General features: G+C 35.2%; 1 protein-coding gene and 1 long non-coding RNA gene across 5 annotated transcripts; one reads left to right on the plus strand and one right to left on the minus strand.

Annotated features, from left to right (window-relative positions):
- Positions 1-202: 202 nt before the first annotated feature.
- Positions 203-5315, minus strand: LOC124178574. Its single transcript, XR_006869848.1, has 3 exons — positions 5195-5315; positions 4922-5040; positions 203-266 (listed from the first exon to the last, which is right to left on the minus strand). It is a non-coding gene; the product is annotated as an uncharacterized LOC124178574 (long non-coding RNA).
- Positions 696-15051, plus strand: LOC124178567 (adenylyl cyclase-associated protein 1). 4 transcript variants are annotated; one of them, XM_046562005.1, is made up of 9 exons: positions 3155-3779; positions 4258-4470; positions 5952-6264; positions 6372-6656; positions 7217-7464; positions 7594-7766; positions 7929-8135; positions 14591-14734; positions 14836-15051. In XM_046562005.1, exons 1-9 carry the CDS (start codon positions 3236-3238, stop codon positions 14917-14919), a joined length of 2211 nt encoding a protein of 736 aa, XP_046417961.1. In that variant the 5' UTR covers positions 3155-3235; the 3' UTR covers positions 14920-15051. The 4 variants fall into 4 exon arrangements, with proteins under 4 accessions (XP_046417962.1, XP_046417961.1, XP_046417960.1 ...); XM_046562004.1 differs by having other exon boundaries at positions 3195-3779; positions 7217-7470; XM_046562006.1 differs by lacking the exons at positions 3155-3779; positions 4258-4470 and adding an exon at positions 696-1115 and having other exon boundaries at positions 7217-7470.
- The last annotated feature ends 2209 nt before the right edge of the window (positions 15052-17260 follow it).

Here is a 17260-nt window from a genome sequence, read left to right on the forward strand (position 1 = left end):
TATCATAATTTACCGCATTTTGGACATTCCTAAAATTGCCAAATAACGATTTTACCAATAACGTTACTAACTTCAGCTTTATGAAATAAATGCAACAGCTGCTCGGGGAGAAAGAAGTTTGAACAGTTATCTATTTCGTCGAGTAAACTGAATTCGTGTTTATTCGATAAATATATAAATATACATTATGCAAATTGAGTATGTAGAATCCGTTTAATAGCTCCTCTTCTCTATATAATCTAGGATTCACAGTTATCGCTGTTCACCTGTACATAAAGTTATATTAAATTATGTTCGCATGATTTTCTCACTGATTTTTATCACTCTTTTACTTATCCTACAATATTTATGATTCACAATCCCGCGGCGATTGCGATTAATATACCCAATCGAAAAATCGCCTCTTATTCCCCATTAATCGTTCGTTATTTCTCTTCGATTGGTATATAACTTCTGTAATACGTACCGGTTTTACGGCTATATTTCCGACTCGGTAATGCGCGCATAATTAATGCGAAGTAATTTTGCCACTAAACTTGATATCGGCCAATCGGGAGCCCCGAAGAAGAGGGAGAAAAGTAACGGCAAAATGTGCTTTCGAGTCGAAAGATCTATGAACTCGAACATAACAACGTTATACTGTTACCGAAAATTGTTAGTTCCGTTTAGAATTCGACCGGGATGCGATCGTCGAGCTAAGATTACGCAAACAGTACCGATAATTCATCAGATAAGAGCGGAATAAATTCTTTCACCAGTTCTGTCATCGAGATATTAGGGATCGCAACGTTTAACATAAGTTAGTTAGTCATTGTCGCGTCAAAATGCGCTCTCATTTTTACTTGACATTTTGACGCTAACGATTATCGCGCGCTTTGATGCAACCAGTCGGAAAATTGATTAAGTTTATTATCAGTAGGTGATTAACTTGGTTCGACGTCGTCACGCCTTTATTTTATCGCGTATAAGGTTCGTCTTGTATACGCGACCGTCACACCCGCCTATTATAGATTCTTCTTTCCTTCGCGATATTATGCCACACCTACAGACCAAAGAGTCAGGCGCTAAGATGTTTCCCGAGGATTATAAAGACTTGTTAACACTTTGGAAGAATCGTAAGTAATTCTTTACCTCATCTTCAGGCTATCGCCTTTGTGAAAATATCCATGTAATTTAATATACAGAGATTATCGAATTTCAATTCATGCAATTTGTTTGATAGTGTATGAAATGATGTGTCATTTGTGAACGATGTTCGAAACGATGAAAATTGTCCTGTGTCACGTGTTTTTGTTACTTTGCATTAATACACAAACAACTTATAACAGGAAGTAAGTATCGGTATTCAATTTATCGGTTTAATAGAACTGAAATTCTAGAACCGATATATAACGTAACACGATTATCTCATTTATCTGGATTTATTTTTAGCAGTATACTTACAAGAAACATTCATCTCGGCGGGGGGTGATTCAATTTATTTAGAAATCTGTATTTTTAAAGCTTACCGAATGTTTGGAAACGTTTACCGCTACTTCGGATATATTTTTTTTTTTTTTTCACGCACTAATCCAAGGCGAAAGTTGAAATTTTATACCCTATCAAAATATACTCAAAGCTTCCAACGTTTTTTTTTGTTCCATTTTGTAGCATGCGTTGTACGAACTAACATCATAAAGTACGTAATGCTAGTTCGATCAAGATTGTAAAAAATCTTGTTTCGCTGTTCATTAGCGTTAAATTTTGATCACTCATTTCAATCGATGCTTCAATTTTTTAACCATCAAGTCCTTTCTCCTTACGGATACATGATAACGGTATTCTGATTTGAAGTTCACTCATTAATCACGTCGAATTTCGCGGATAATAGGCAATAAAATCAACACAACAAAGTAACTGTCGATAGCGATGAACTCTAGTTACCAACGGACGACGGTTAACACCGGTGTCCAAAATTTAGCGTCGAGTCTGCCGTCTAGTTGCGTAAAATATTCGAAGCTTACGCCGCCAGACTTATCCCCCCCACCCCGCCCATTCACTCGCGCCCACCTTCAGGTTGTTCGTTTATTCATGATTCTCCATTCGGCGATTCGCCCGTCGGCTTTTAAAGTGTGGTAGTCGTAAGATTCACGTCGATGAATTGACAAGTGTAAATTTGGAAATGTTCTAAATTCCGACACCCCAAGGTGCTATTAAACTTAGACGAATAACGATAACTCTGATAATAATATACCGAGAAAACTAATCGATGCCTCGTTTCTAAACCGGGAATTATACTTTCACTCGTTTTCTTAAACTTCACGCTAAACGACGGGGAGCGGCAAAGTACTCAAAGATGTCGATGCGTTCTACAACGACGGGCCTGTGAAAATTGTGTTTAGATAATAGATAGATGCTCACGAATAACCGACTCCTACGACAAAGACGAGGGTGCTGTGCTTTTACATGTATTAACAATTTTCTACCTCAAACAACATCTCGCTACGATCCTTTTAATTTGTAGTAATCACTAACCGTTGATCAAAATCTCCCTCCCGTTGATATATGTATACATGTGTGTAATATATACTTGAGATTTGATTTGATTTGATTCAAACGGTGGATTAACTCCTGATATACTGTTTCGTGATTTTTAACGTCGTCGTTATTAATCGAATATAATTTTTTTTAAATAACAATAAAAATATTCGGTACTACGTTTTATTTAATTAACTGTTCCTGTATTTTGCCAAAGAATATTACAGTATTGATTAGACGCGATTACAAAGTTTAAGTAAATAAATAGTGAAAAGATAACGTTGAGAGCCTAAACGATTGTTCGTATTGTTTTATTTATTTATTTTTTTTTCTTCCTTTCAACGAGCAAATTTACAATTCAATAGCCTAATTTTTGCAAATCTTGTTAACACTGCGTTCGATAATTATTTGAATCGATCGAAATGTCACTAGAAATAAACTGAATTTAAATTGCGATATGAATTTAAACAATTGACAATTGACAGAAGTTTTATTGGCTGACGTTGTTATATTCAATTGAATATTAATACCTACGAAGTTAAACCTGCTGTTTAAATCTATGTAAATAAATTTGTTAAACAGTTATACTGTTGCAATATAAATACAGATATATATATATACATGTAAATTATACGTATATATGCATATACATAATTAGTACAAAAAGCCGCCTGTTGATTTGATGCAAGGAATATAAATAATTGTGTAATCTGTTAAAATGTTTAAATGCTGCGTGTGTAATAAGAAAGCAAACAAAGAGGAGACAAACAATGAGATATCAAAAAAGCAGAAAAAATCAAAACAGAGTAAAATTAACGAAGCTACGGAGATAGAAAATCATTGTGCAACAAAAAAGAACGACGATAACAGCAAGGAAAAGTTATCGAAGAATGATTCGGGAAAAGAAAGTCCTCGCGATAAGCCGGAAGAAAAAAGTAAGGAAAATAATCTGAACGCCGGATGCGAAAATGATGATAATTGGTGTGAAACAAAAAATAATGCCTCGGATCCAATTGACGATGAAAATAAAGCTTCGAAGGATGTTAGGCAGGAGATGCCAAATTTAGAAATATTATTGCATTCACCGCATTCTCAATCGCCTAATAAAACTGCAACGATTCCACATAAAAACTTTTTGTACGGGGCTGCAGCTTATATAGAAAGAACGATCGACGACGGACCCGAAGAGGAGGGAGACGACTCTGTTTTTGAGGCCGGACCACCTTCGATAGAAAATAATTTGAATAAGAAATCATTGCCAGGTATTTGACGAGGAGAATGAAAAGATATTAAAAACAGTAAACATGAAAAGAAAAAATTGGTGTACATAGATTTATCATTTTTAAAGCTCAATTTCTTTCTTATTGAAACTTTCATTATTTATTTCAATCGATTGTTACGACAAGAAATTCAAATATAGAAATAGAAAAGAGGAAAGCTATTTTTTTTTCACACCGCTTTTTCTTACTTATTCACTGTAAATTTGAAGCAAATTCAACCTCACACGCATTTCAACCTGGAGTTATATTGCAACTTGATTCAACCGGCTAACGAAGCTTGTGGTATTCCTCTGGGAAAGAATACAAATAGAGTTAAGATAACGAAGTATCGTAATTTCCTTTGAGAGTGAAAAAAAATCGCTGACGAGCGTCGAACGCTGGTAGTTGAATTGAGCTGTAATCTAATCGCCTTCACTGAGGTATAAATTGAGTGTAAATAAACACATTTAACATGAAAAAGGAGTATCGCCACTGACGAGATGGCTGTCCCAAGAAGAGACCGACGACACGTCGGAGGGATGCGCCGGAATGCAAGAACCGCCTGCAACGCCGGTAGCTAAAGACGAATTAGCGCTTCGCAGGCACAGGTTTTTCTCCGACTTACTCGAAGCTGCGCAAAACACTTCCGAACATAGAGTGCGGTTTGATCCACTAGGACCAACAGTCCACGCCGGTTAGGGGAATCGAATTAAATCATAATTCATTAAACTGATGCATGCGTTGCGTGTAATTGACGTTTTCATTGTATCGCATAAGAGCTAATTACAATTTTCTCGCATTTTTTAATCATTATCCAGATGTTTTTTCATGACATATTCAAGAATAGCGTAAATATAAAGTTATCTTATTCCATAATTTTGGGACTACTTTGTTTATTTCATAGTAGAAGTGTGAATAATATTTGTGGAATATGCTTGCCCCTTGATAATAATAATAATAATAATAATAATAATAAGAGAGAAACAAACTTGACAAAACAGATGCCTATGGAATATATTAGATCGAATAAACTTTATAAATGCGTAAATGAAATTAAATTTAGGATACTTGATTGAAGTTTTAATGAAAAAACAATTATTATTTATCTATGAATTTAGCGTAAAGCTATAAGTGTGCCAACTTACGCCTACACCAATTCCCATTGCATGCGTGAATTCATTCTTTTTGCTGCTTATCTAAGAATAGAATTGGTATATTCTGGCATCTTGTATCATCCGTAAAGATATCTTAGTTGCCCCGCTCACTAGTAGTCGATTGTGGAAAGTGAATAGAGGTGTGTCCAGGATTATAATATTTTTGTTACATAACCAGTAGAATCAGATTTCCAATGTAATCCATAATAATTAATTTGCAAAAATTATATAGTCATTTAAATATCGTTTTTCGTTTAATTTTACCTTTTTTTTTCTTTCTACAATTCAGCTTTGCAAATATTTTAAATACTTCGAACGTCTGACTCATAGTTAATAATTATTTTACTCACTTTTTGCAGACTGATTTCAATATTACTATTATTATCATTGTCATTATTATGATTTTTTTCTTTTCATTTAACACTTGTTTGAATTGAAAATACGTTATTGTCAGATAACTGGATCGAGCTTATCTTTGCAGCAAATATTTGTTGAAATTTAATCCCAACCATTGCTAGATTATATAATTCGAGAAGTCGATATAAATTCTTTTGCACCGATCGATCGCAGTGTTATTTTATATTCGATATTCATCTTGAATGAGGAATGCAATTTAAAGATTCTTTCATTGATATGATATAGTAACGAGAATGAAGTTAGCAATGTTACTGTAACGATTGATGTTTAGCATAAATCGTTACATTGTCGCACTTTTACAATTGTCTGAAATTCGGTAAACTGGGATGAAAGACAAAATGTACTCACACATATGTATGTATTTTGCAAAAATGAACTCCTTGAAGGTCGTTCTGAAATTGTTCAATAATTATATTTTGCCTGATGTTTGGTTACATTAACGTTACTGACTTCAACCTCGTGTACAATAATTATCTCCTTAACTTTCATGTTCTATGCATTTCCAACTTATTCTTCTCTTCGATCTTTAATGTATGCAAAAAGTTTGCTACTCGAGACTCGCTATTTGTTTATTAAACTGATGATTTTTCTGTATTTTTCACAGGCTGTGAACCCGACAGCAGAGAGGAACAGCTCGAGGATCTTGTAACACGTTTGGAGAACGTAACAAGGCGTCTTGAAAGAGTTCCTGGAGCGGGAACAGAGACTCAGGAAACTGCCGTTCAAACAAAAACACCGTCTCCTGACAATCAATCTCCGGTAGCTCATCAAACGACCTCAATATCGCCGCAAGCCAAGATGTCTGTCGCAGGCTACGAAGATATCATCGCCGGGCCCGTTTCCCAGTATTTACAACTGAGTCAAAAGATCGGCGGTGATGTTTTGACACACAGCAAACTGGTCGAGAAAGCTTTCCAGTTAGTAAAGTTTTCTCTTGGTTTCTTTTTCTCAAATTCAGGATATCTTGTTACATTAAATGTTTATCCTATTCTTCCTTTTCATTTTATTTATTTTCTCTCTCCAGGGTTCAGCTGCAGTTCATCCAAACGGCAGCTTCACATCCTGCTCCAGCAAACCAGTCGCAACAAGTCGCTCTTCTCGCTCCAACTTCCACTCAAATTCAGGAGATACAAGAGTTCAGAGAAAAGAACAGAGGCTCTTCATTTTTCAATCATCTCTCCGCTATCAGCGAAAGTATTCCGGCGCTCGGATGGGTCGCCGTTTCACCGACGCCAGCGCCCTATGTCAAGGAAATGAACGATGCGGGACAATTCTACACTAACCGTGTCTTAAAAGACTGGAAAGAGAAGTAAATTTGTTTGTTTATTATAATTAAGTTTTGAGTTTTTTCTTTTTTTCTATTAGTTTATTTGTTTATTTTTATTTCTAAAAATTAACCGGTACAAATGCTCTTTTACAACGAAAATATATACAAAGTATAAAAGATATTATGATAGGTGATGCATTTACATGTGAGAACTTTAATGAACGTTTAAACCTCGTTAGGTTTGAACACGCTCCTGTACGCAGTGTTATTCCAAAGCCTCCTTAAAAAGTTAATTGTTGCATAATAGGTAACATTTGTAGAAAATCTATCAGCTAGTTCTCGGCTCTCTTAAATTGCAGAATAGTGATCAACGTTGAATCAAGTTGAAAAGTTCTTGGCTATTTCTACCTTTATATAGTACCTGTTTTACAAAAAGTACGTCATTACAGTTGAGAACAGATTTTAAGGTTGGCAGTTTCAAGGAAAAAGAAATTTCAGAGTAACCATGTTCATAATCATAATAAAGCATAGGTCTACCTTGCTTTTGTGATGTGTATCTTAAAAATTTGTGCTGAATTTATGCATCAATATTTTCTCAATAGGGACAAGAATCACGTCGAGTGGTGCAAAGCTTGGGTTCAGACTCTGACCGAGCTTCAGCAATACGTTCGCCAGCACCATACGACCGGTTTGGTTTGGGCCAAAACTGGCACGCCAGCAGTTCCCGCAGCTCCTGGCGCTCCACCACCACCGCCGCCTTCGATGCCGGTCGGAGACGTTGCTGCGGATCTCGGAGAAGATAGAAGCGCACTTTTCGCCCAAATAAATCAAGGGGAAGGTATCACCAGAAGTAAGTGTAAGAATAAAATTGTCGCATTGTCAATCGAGAATAATATATTACTTCCTCTTTTTTTTTCGCACTTTACTGTGTAGAACTTGTAATTAGAATTTTACTAACATAGATTCACGTTATATTTAGGCTTGAAGAAGGTCACTTCTGATATGCAGACGCATAAAAACCCTGGACTCAGAACTGGACCGGCTCCTTTCAAGGCACCTGCTAGCGGACAGACTAATTCCGTCTCTGGCAAACCTGCAAAGCCTATCGACAAACCACCAGTGTTCGTACGCGATGGCAAGAAATGGCTCGTTGTACGTCATCGATTTACAATACTTGACTAGATTTACTGTATTTTTCTGAATATGATTTTCATCATAGAATTTTTGAGAAACCCATAAAAACATGTTAAATTAAGAGAAAATGTGGCGCTCATCTCGGAATACAACTGAAATTGGATTCTCAATATGTTACAGGAGTATCAAAAAGGAAATAAGAATTTACTGATCGAAAATCCAGAGATGAATAACGTCGTCTACGTTTATCGTTGCGAGGACAGCACGCTGATAGTGAAGGGAAAAGTGAATTCTATCGTATTGGATTCGTGCCGCAAGACATCGGTTGTGTTCGATTCTCTTGTGTCCAGCATCGAGTTCGTTAACTGCCAAAGCGTACAGATGCAGGTATGTTGGTTATACATTCTATTTCTATAATTATTAATATCGCGACTTCCAGAGACAGTTTTTGTTCACTGGGTTTATGTTAACGAGTTCCGAGAAGAAGTAATTGGTGTCTTTAAAGACGCTTAAATTATCGTCAAGTCCCTTGTAATATTTTCTCATTCGGCACTACAATCGGCTTTTAAAGAATCGATTTATTGTATTGACATTTTGTCGAAAGAAGTGGAATCTTGTTATTTATCTAGAAAACGATGTCTCATATTTCAAATAGACAGACATACACATTGAATCATGCCGATTCGTTTTAACATAGTATATTATTAAGCAGTACTCGCTCTAACGAACAAACACTTGTTGTACAGAATTGATAAAAAGAATAAAAATAGACGTTTATAAAAAAATTTTACAACGTTAACTGAGAATTTTTATGATGTTGGATGTGTAAGGACTCGCTTTTACGAGTCACTTACACATTTATTCCGGCTGCTCTTGAAAGCCGAGACCAAGTTTATTGAAGAGTTTGTGCGTTTTTTTACATTCGTAGATAGTCGTATCTGAGTTCAACATCTCTGAGATAATTATTTGCTCCTTCTTAACGAGTTTTTTCGATGTGTCGAACACCTCGTTATTTGGATTATAAAACCAGCGTTTTTCCTCCGGCGATGCATCGGGAAAATCTGATACAGACGTGCTGGTATTCCTTACTGACGGTTTTGCCAAAACTTCCATTTCTTTTTGCTGGACTTTATTAGAATTTGAAATTTGCAAAGTACTCGTTGACAGCCTTTTGTTCGCCGTTTTCACGGCACTTTCAGGCTTCGGTAAAATTCTTTCCAAATTATTTTCCTCATTTTTATTCGTCGTTAAAAGTATCTCACTCTCGACAATCAATTCGTTCGATAAATCTCCGGATAGCTTGTCTTCCAAAGTCGGATTTACCCTAGAATTTGCTTCTTCATTAGACGGATTGGAAATTATGTTTGTTAGAGATAAATTTTGACTCTTTGAGTCTAACGTTTCTGCAATCAACACCGCCCCCTGTTCATTCACGTATTTAATCAATTCCTTCGCATCTGCGACTTGCATTTCGTTGCGATCCACGTCTGATATTATATTTATGTATATGACTGTACATTCTTTAGCTGAATTCCTTGGAACGGCTAATAGATTGCATTTTTCTGACTTGGCAGACAATTCTGTCGATACGGATTCCACGGTTTTGCACTCATCCTCAGCATCTACGCATTCTTCTCTAACTTCGTTTTGCTTAGGCTGCAGCGTATACGATTGTTTCCCAGTCAACAATTTTTTACTCCTAGGAATCATTCGCTTTGTTTGTCTCTCATTTTCATTCGTTACGTTAGTCGATACCGTTGCATGACTACTTTCAGAGCGCTGGCTCAGCGGCGTGCTTGATCTACGAATAGGGCTTTGCGAACGGGCTTTGCTTTCCATTGATTTAGCTCTTTTTGGCGAGTCAATTCGTGATTTCAAAACCGGTATACATGATTTAGACGCTGTTTTACCCTTGCGCAATGTACTGTTCAGCTTTGAAGATATTTTTTCCAGGCTTAGATTCAGGTTGCATTTTGAAATATTTTTCTTGAAACCATTGCTGCTCTCTACGCCAAGTGGACTGTCTTCAAGCCCTGGAGATTGAGCTTGATGATTCTGAATAGCGTGATCATTTGATGGTAAACTTGACGTACCTTTCGGTAGCAGTTGCGTTTTTGTTAAAGATTCATGTTTTGACTCAGTGGTACTGGCATCTGTTTGTACTATTGGATCGTTTTTCGATAAATCGATTTGTATTTTTGAAGAGTTATCTTTAGCATCGACGTAAACAGATGACGTATCGCTACTATCTTTACCAACTTTATTATTGGTCCCAAAGTTCGTATTTTGGGATGTTAAAATTATGCTCGATACAGCGAAATCGTGGTTGCTCACGTCGAAATAAGACTCCGACGTGTCTGTGCTGAAATTAGTTATACTCAATTTTGATAACTGACTCTTTCTCCAAGCTAAATCGTTTTTCTTATTGCTCTGCAATTGCACTTCACATTCTGTACCTTCGTCATTATTTTTTCTATTTTCCACATCTAAGCTGTCGCTATTAGAAATTTTTTCAACACTCGGAACTTCGATTATTTCAAGTTTTGTTATACTAAGATCAGATTGCTTTTCTGTATTTTCAATTACGTCAGACTTGTTTCCTAAGACTAGATACTGACTATCCGCTTCAAGTGTTTTCATTTCTTTCACATCGATAAGAGAATCATAGTTTTCTTCAACACGGTCCACACCTATCGACGTTGATTCATTTCTTTCCGAATTACATTCACCGATATCTGGGGGCTTTGTCAAAGCGTCGAGTGCCTTTAATTTGCAGAATATATTTTGTTTACTCTGTAGCTTTTCCTGATCCAAATTTAACACGCTGTCTGATTTAAAACAACTCGCACTTTGCGCACTACTTGTCTTCTTTGATTCGGGTTTCTTCTTTAATTTCGAAGTTGTCGGATTTTCGATATTCTCCGATATCTCTACTGCAATGTCGTCGCTACGTTCGCACACATTTATTTCTGAAAGTGAAACTAGACTGGGACCTTTTTTTCCATGAGAATTGAAACTGCATTGTAAATTTTCACGAGCTATTGTAAAATTTATATCTTTGTAATCCGTTGAGCTTTGCATTAGCAACTTCTGATTTGCTATAGCGTCGATACTTTCTGATTCTATGTTCGCCAGTGTGTTTACAAATTGTATTATACTATCGTTACTGGACGATTGGCTTCCTGAATTCCACAATATCGCTTGTTCAGAATCTACCGAACTGAGACTTCTGAAAAATTTTATTTTTGCTATTTCTTTGCTGCTCTCTACATTCTCCATCATAAAATCTATCTGATTTTCAGTTTTCTCACACGAATTTTTCCACGGTTCATTGTTATTTGCAGTATTGTTTGCTGTATTTCTTATAGTTGATTCTAGATTTGACTTACTTTTACTAATTTCGTTGATTTCTTTCTCAGGAAAGGGAGAATTCGTACCTGTAATTGTATTTTCAATCTTACAAATATCTATGCTTTCTTCGGTCTCAGTATTATCAGTTTTTTTACAGCATCTACTTTCTTTTTCAGCTTCATTTTTCTTCATTTCTAACTCTAAATCTTTGGCTGGTTTATTGATTTGAGCAATTTTTTCCATGTCTAATTTCAGCTGACTTGCAGGCGTTTCTCTGGCGTACGATATTTCCATTTCTCTGATTCCATCTCCGTCCGCAATGCATTGATTTAATTTCTGACTACTTACATGTTCGTTGTCTGTTACATAATTCGCGCTAAAGTATTCAGACGAAGTTGTGGTAACCGGATTTTTTGAATCCCCGTAGCACTCGGAACTAGGGACATTTTTACTACTTTCCAAATTCCCAGAATTATTATTCTCTCCGAGAAACTTGCCGGTCTTTTCCAAAATGTTTGTTTCGCTTATTGCTCGCGAAAGTATATATGTTCGGCTTGTTTTTTCTGTTGAACTGCCAGCAGATTGTTCCTCTGAAATAATATCTAGTATCTTAGATCGGAAATGATTGTCAGTTTTTGATTTTGTCGTATCGTCGGAGTCACACTCGCTACTTTCATTTCTTCCACATTTTTCCTCACTGGCTATATCTTCGTTTTCCATACGAATTTGCATTAGCAATGCTTTTTTGAATTCCAATGCTTCTCTGAGCAGCGTTGTCGTTGATTTTTCATCCGTATCGCTGTCTTTGGAAACTTCCGTCTGACTCGACGTCTGTGAAATATAAGTCGGATCTTCGTCAGTCTCCATCGCTGTTTGATGAAATTGTTCTTCGTTTTGCTGCGACAATTCGGCCTTGTTTATAGCTTTCGGAAAATCAAATCTATTCAATTTCAAGTTTATATTATCTTCCATGCTCGTACTGTCGCTCACCGTATGAACTGTATTTGTAACAGCAGTATTTTCACTTTCATCGAAACCTCTCTGTAGAGTCGCGATCAAATTAAATGGCACATGTCTATTTTCAATATCTTGTGTATAATTAGCATTTATTCTAAACGACGAGCTTGAATCACTTTCAGTCTTTAAATTTTCAACTTTTGATGCTATCTTCCTTAGAATTAGACGCGAACTATTGCTTTTTTCATTCGATTTACTCTGACGATTTTGAGCAACCAAATTAACGTCATTTTTAGTTCTGTTATTCTGGTTGTTTGATCGATCAGTTTTAGATCCTTGATGCTCACAGTTGGGTGAGCCTAAATTTCTCCCTTTCATTTTCTCTCTAGAAGGCAATAAAGTTTCCCTTGGAAATGGCTTTGAATTAAACTCCGCTTCGCTGGTTTCGTTGTCGCTGGTAGAAACCACGTTTTGAAAAATTCTGTTATCCAAAATATCTGCATTTTTTTCTCCATGTTTCCAATCTCGATTGCACGAATTGGTCGCGCTGTTTGTTTCAGCCAGCGTGATTGTCTTCGATCTCTTTTTACCATTCATACTTCCTTCGATACTGCTCAAAGATTTAGAATTTTCCGTGCTACGTCTGACGTCGTGGAAACTTTCAAGCTTATCTTTGACTTTGTTCAACGATTCGTTCGTTCTTGTTTCAATCTTATTACCATTGCTCATCCTGCAATTGTTTGTAGTTATGTTTTCTCTCAATGGAACACCTTGGAATTTCTCTGACAAAAATGTGATGCTTAAACCCGGCGGTAAATGCTTTGATACGGTTTTAGAACCCTCCGAAGTTTGTCGGTCTTTGTTGGCAGTAGGAAGAGTCGCTTTTTCTTGTCGAAAGTTTAACGTAGTAAACTTGCTTTCTCCTGCCTCTTTATTTTCCTGGCACTTTTTCTCACAAACTTCTTCCCACTTTTTTGGCTCCATTAGAAAATTTCGACAACTATTCAACTCCGACTAAAATGCGGGGAAGAGAATTATGAAAAACTAAGCGAGAAGAGGAAGCATTTTATCATCGTAATAGTTACTGTATATCTACCTCGACTCTCGTGTATATGTCTTTTATCGAATGCTGATCACTGACTTCTGACGAAGTGTCGATCAATCCGAGACTTTTATTGCTCTCGTTTATCTCATCCATGTACCTCCTGCACTCGTTCGCGGTTCTCACAAGCCTTTCGTAGTCCCTGCAGCTGTATTCTGTGCCCGGTAATTTTAATTTTCTAGAACAGTTGTCCGGGTCGTAATGATTTCGTCGGTTCAAAAATTGCGACAACTCGTCGTTTTTCAATTCCACGTGATCATCGGTCGACGAGTGTTTATACGCCGATTTATCATCCTCGGAACTTTGAATACACTTTGAAATGTATCTGGAGAAACGTTACACATTCTTAAATTATTTTTAATCTTTCAATGAAAAAAAAGTTTTCTCATCAAGTCTTAATATCAATCACCCGTGCAAATGATGCTTTGTCCACATATCCCGTCTACTCGTGTTTGAGAGTGTTAATTTTACATTTCTTAACTGGTTCAAACTAGGTGTAGGAATTTCGTGAGGCATCGGCCAAGTTCCGTACTGCATTTTGTACGTCAAAATATTGATCTTCAGTTCCAAATCTTGCATTTTAAAGCCAACTTTTATCAAATCGTCTTTGGTTAGCGCGTCTCCACCACTTTTGTCTAACCATCTCGTCTTGTGGTATACGGTGTGAAACAGCATCGAACACAACAGCATCACGGCTAATATCTTGAGTAATTTTTACGCCTGTTAAATTAATCGATCGAAGGAAAGAAATTGTTCAAATATTGCTTACGCGCCACAAATGTATCTCCCTTGTAAGACTGTCGACAACATCGGTAACTATCTCTCTCCATACGTAACTGGCGACTGCTATCGGACACTCCTTCCAATCGTATTCGCAAATCATTCGAACTGGTTCTAAATTACCTCCTGCGTTAAGCGATTGAATTGTATCAGTACTTCATCGATCATAACGGCTGTTAAACTTATGGGCTTCAACTTTTTAACGCACAACCTGTCTTGTCAAATCGATCTACACGTTCATTTTTAAACTTACCAAAGTTCCACCTCATCTCTAACGATTATTTGTTTAACAATAAAATTTCATATGTAAAAACGTCGATTACATAAACTCTAGATGAACCATCTAATACCGGTGTATATATATAATAGAAAAAAAAATTACTATTCTCTTTGACGTCTTCTTACGCCGGAGACATGTTGCTTTATTCACAGACAAATGAAGCTCGGGAGAAAAAATAATCTCACACATTGCATAGCGACGTAATATAAACACGCGATGACAGGTACAGAGAAGTATCTAAATGGATGAGGAAAATTTTATTAACGGGGGCGCAATAAATAATAATGAAAATAATGGTGCCATTTCTAATCCTATTGTAAAAAAAAAGCAATCCGATCACCCTTTTTTTTCTTTTCATTGATTTCGTTACAGGTTCTGGGAAAAGTACCTACCATTTCTATCGACAAGACTGATGGCTGCCAGATGTACCTGAATTCGGAATCGCTTCAAGTCGAGCTTATTTCTAGCAAATCTAGCGAAATGAACGTTATGGTACCGAAAGGAAATGGGGATTACGTGAGTATTGAATTTTGAAACGACAACTTCTTTCTCGCGTACGAACATTTTTAATATCGTTTTTTATTCTTGCATTTTTTTTTTTTCTTATAATCTTACAGACGGAGTATCCGGTACCCGAGCAATTCAAAACAACCATAAGTGGGACGGGCCTAACGACAACCGCCGTCGACTCCCTGGGTTAATTATATTTATATATACACAATTTTTATTTTTATTTTATTTTTCTAATGAAATGAAATTTCACATAAGTTTACCGTATTACTAAAGAGGAGGATTAAAAACGGAAAAAAGAAAAAAAAAAAAACTCTAACAAATGAAATAAGAACGTCACTCTTATGCGAACATAACGCATTAGGCGAATAATTATCGGTATTAAAAGAGAGAGAGAAAAATAATCATCAAACTATTATTTATTATTAATGATTTAATCGAACGAATTCATTCGTTCGTATTTACTATGTATTTCATCGTGCAAAGAGGAACTTCGACTGTATTCAAAAATCTGAATACTGGATAAATTTACACAACAAAAGAAATTTTTATTATTATTTTACATACTTTTACATAAAAATTGAATACATTTTGTTCTTTTCTTCGTCTAAATACCGCAGTCAAATTATATCGTACCTAACTACGAATATATTATTCTTTCTAACAAATCGTCGTACTTGATTCATTCAAGATTCAAGCTGTCATATCTTCGATCTTGAAAACTCTGCGGTTTCTTGTTAAATTTATTCCATTCAATGGAAAAAATTTAAAATAAAAATAAAAATAAAAAGAAATACAAAAACAAAGAGGAAAAAAGAAAAGAAACAATATCATAGTCTTTAAAGAATTCTTTATTAACTACGAAGTTAATATAATGCGGAAGTGTGTGAAATGCATTCGTTTTTTTTTTTTTTTTTGTACAAGTATGCGAACAATAGAAAATAACCAGAAGAAAAAAAAAAAAAATTCATAATCAGCTTATTTAAAATGATGAATGACTTTTGGTATTCGAATAATAATAAAATTAATAATAATAATAATAATAATAATAATAATAATAATAACAATCACGAAAAGTTGGTAAAATCGTAAGAAATCAGTGTGCAACATATTTCTTATACGAATACCTACATATAGAAGTATACATTAAACATTGTTTGTTTCTATGCTAATTACCTATTTAATAAATATCCGAAAACCAATATAGCGCGTATACTCATAACGTTGAAAGCATTTCGTGATTTTTCGCCAACGATATTTGATATATCCTAACTACTACCTAATATTGATACTTTTACTAATCATCGATAGCCCCGATGAATTTTCGCTCTTGCAATTGAAACTGGAGTATTTTCGTAGGCTCTGTAAAGTATGAAGAAAAAACATTTAAAAGCAATGAAAAGGGAATTGAGTTTGGACAAGAGTTTTGCTTTAATCCTTACCCCGTAGAAAAAAAAAAACAAAAAAAGAAAACTTTTATAAAATTTACACCGTTTTTTACTGTACGACGACAAACTTTTGCCCAAACTGCGTACCGCTTCACTTTATCCTTGACTTTATACTTATCGTTAGACACAGATTAACAGATACAACTAAAAATAGTCAACAACTTTTGTTTCGACGAACAAGTGGCTTCCATAATACATAATTCGAACGGGATACTATGAAAATAAGTAGAAAAAAAAAAACAAATGTGTGTGAAAACGTAAGTAATTTGAAGAAGCGAGAAAAAAAAAAGAAAGAAAACGGTATGATGATAAATAAATACTCTAAGAAACATCGATATTGCCTGATTCATAATGCATTTATGAGAATAACATGTAGTGTCAGAAATAGCGTCAAGATTTTTTCAATTATTCTTGTAATATCAACTGTACAGACGAACAATGTCCCTATATCAAAAATGAAAATTTAAACAGGTGAATATTTTCAAAACTCATCTTACAGAAATTACAAATAAAAAGAAAGTGTCATTTTTCGGAAGTTCGAATCTTCCACACATCGAAATAAATCGCTATATCTTTTTTTTCTGATTCTAGATTTCCCTTATTTAGAACTCATAAAATGTTGGTGGGAAAATTTTTTTTTTTGTATCTATACCTCATTTTTTGAAATATTCACATATAGTTTGTTAAAAATGGGACAGGGAAAAACGAAGATGAAATAGATCATTTTTTTCGTTTACCAAAATTTTGCAGATACTTAGCTTCAAATCGTAATTCTGTATCAACAATAATAATAATATTGGTAGTAAGTAAGAGTAGTAAATAATTTTGAATTTGATAGTATTGTGATTTAAACTTTTCAATACATATTTATTAAATATACATATATATTATACATAATCGTAGACCGTTAGTCCTGAACTTGTAAGTTTAAAATCCAAGCAACGGATGAAAAAAAAAGGTAAAGAAGAAATCAGCAACTAGATTTACTAAAATGAGTTAATTCATTGGTCAAACCTGTTTGAAAGTATTACATACCGTAATTAAATCAACTCATTAAATCTGAAACGTCGACACGAACAATTTC

Source organism: Neodiprion fabricii, chromosome 3 (assembly GCF_021155785.1).
Source record: "Neodiprion fabricii isolate iyNeoFabr1 chromosome 3, iyNeoFabr1.1, whole genome shotgun sequence".
NCBI classification, from domain to species: Eukaryota; Metazoa; Arthropoda; class Insecta; order Hymenoptera; family Diprionidae; genus Neodiprion; species Neodiprion fabricii.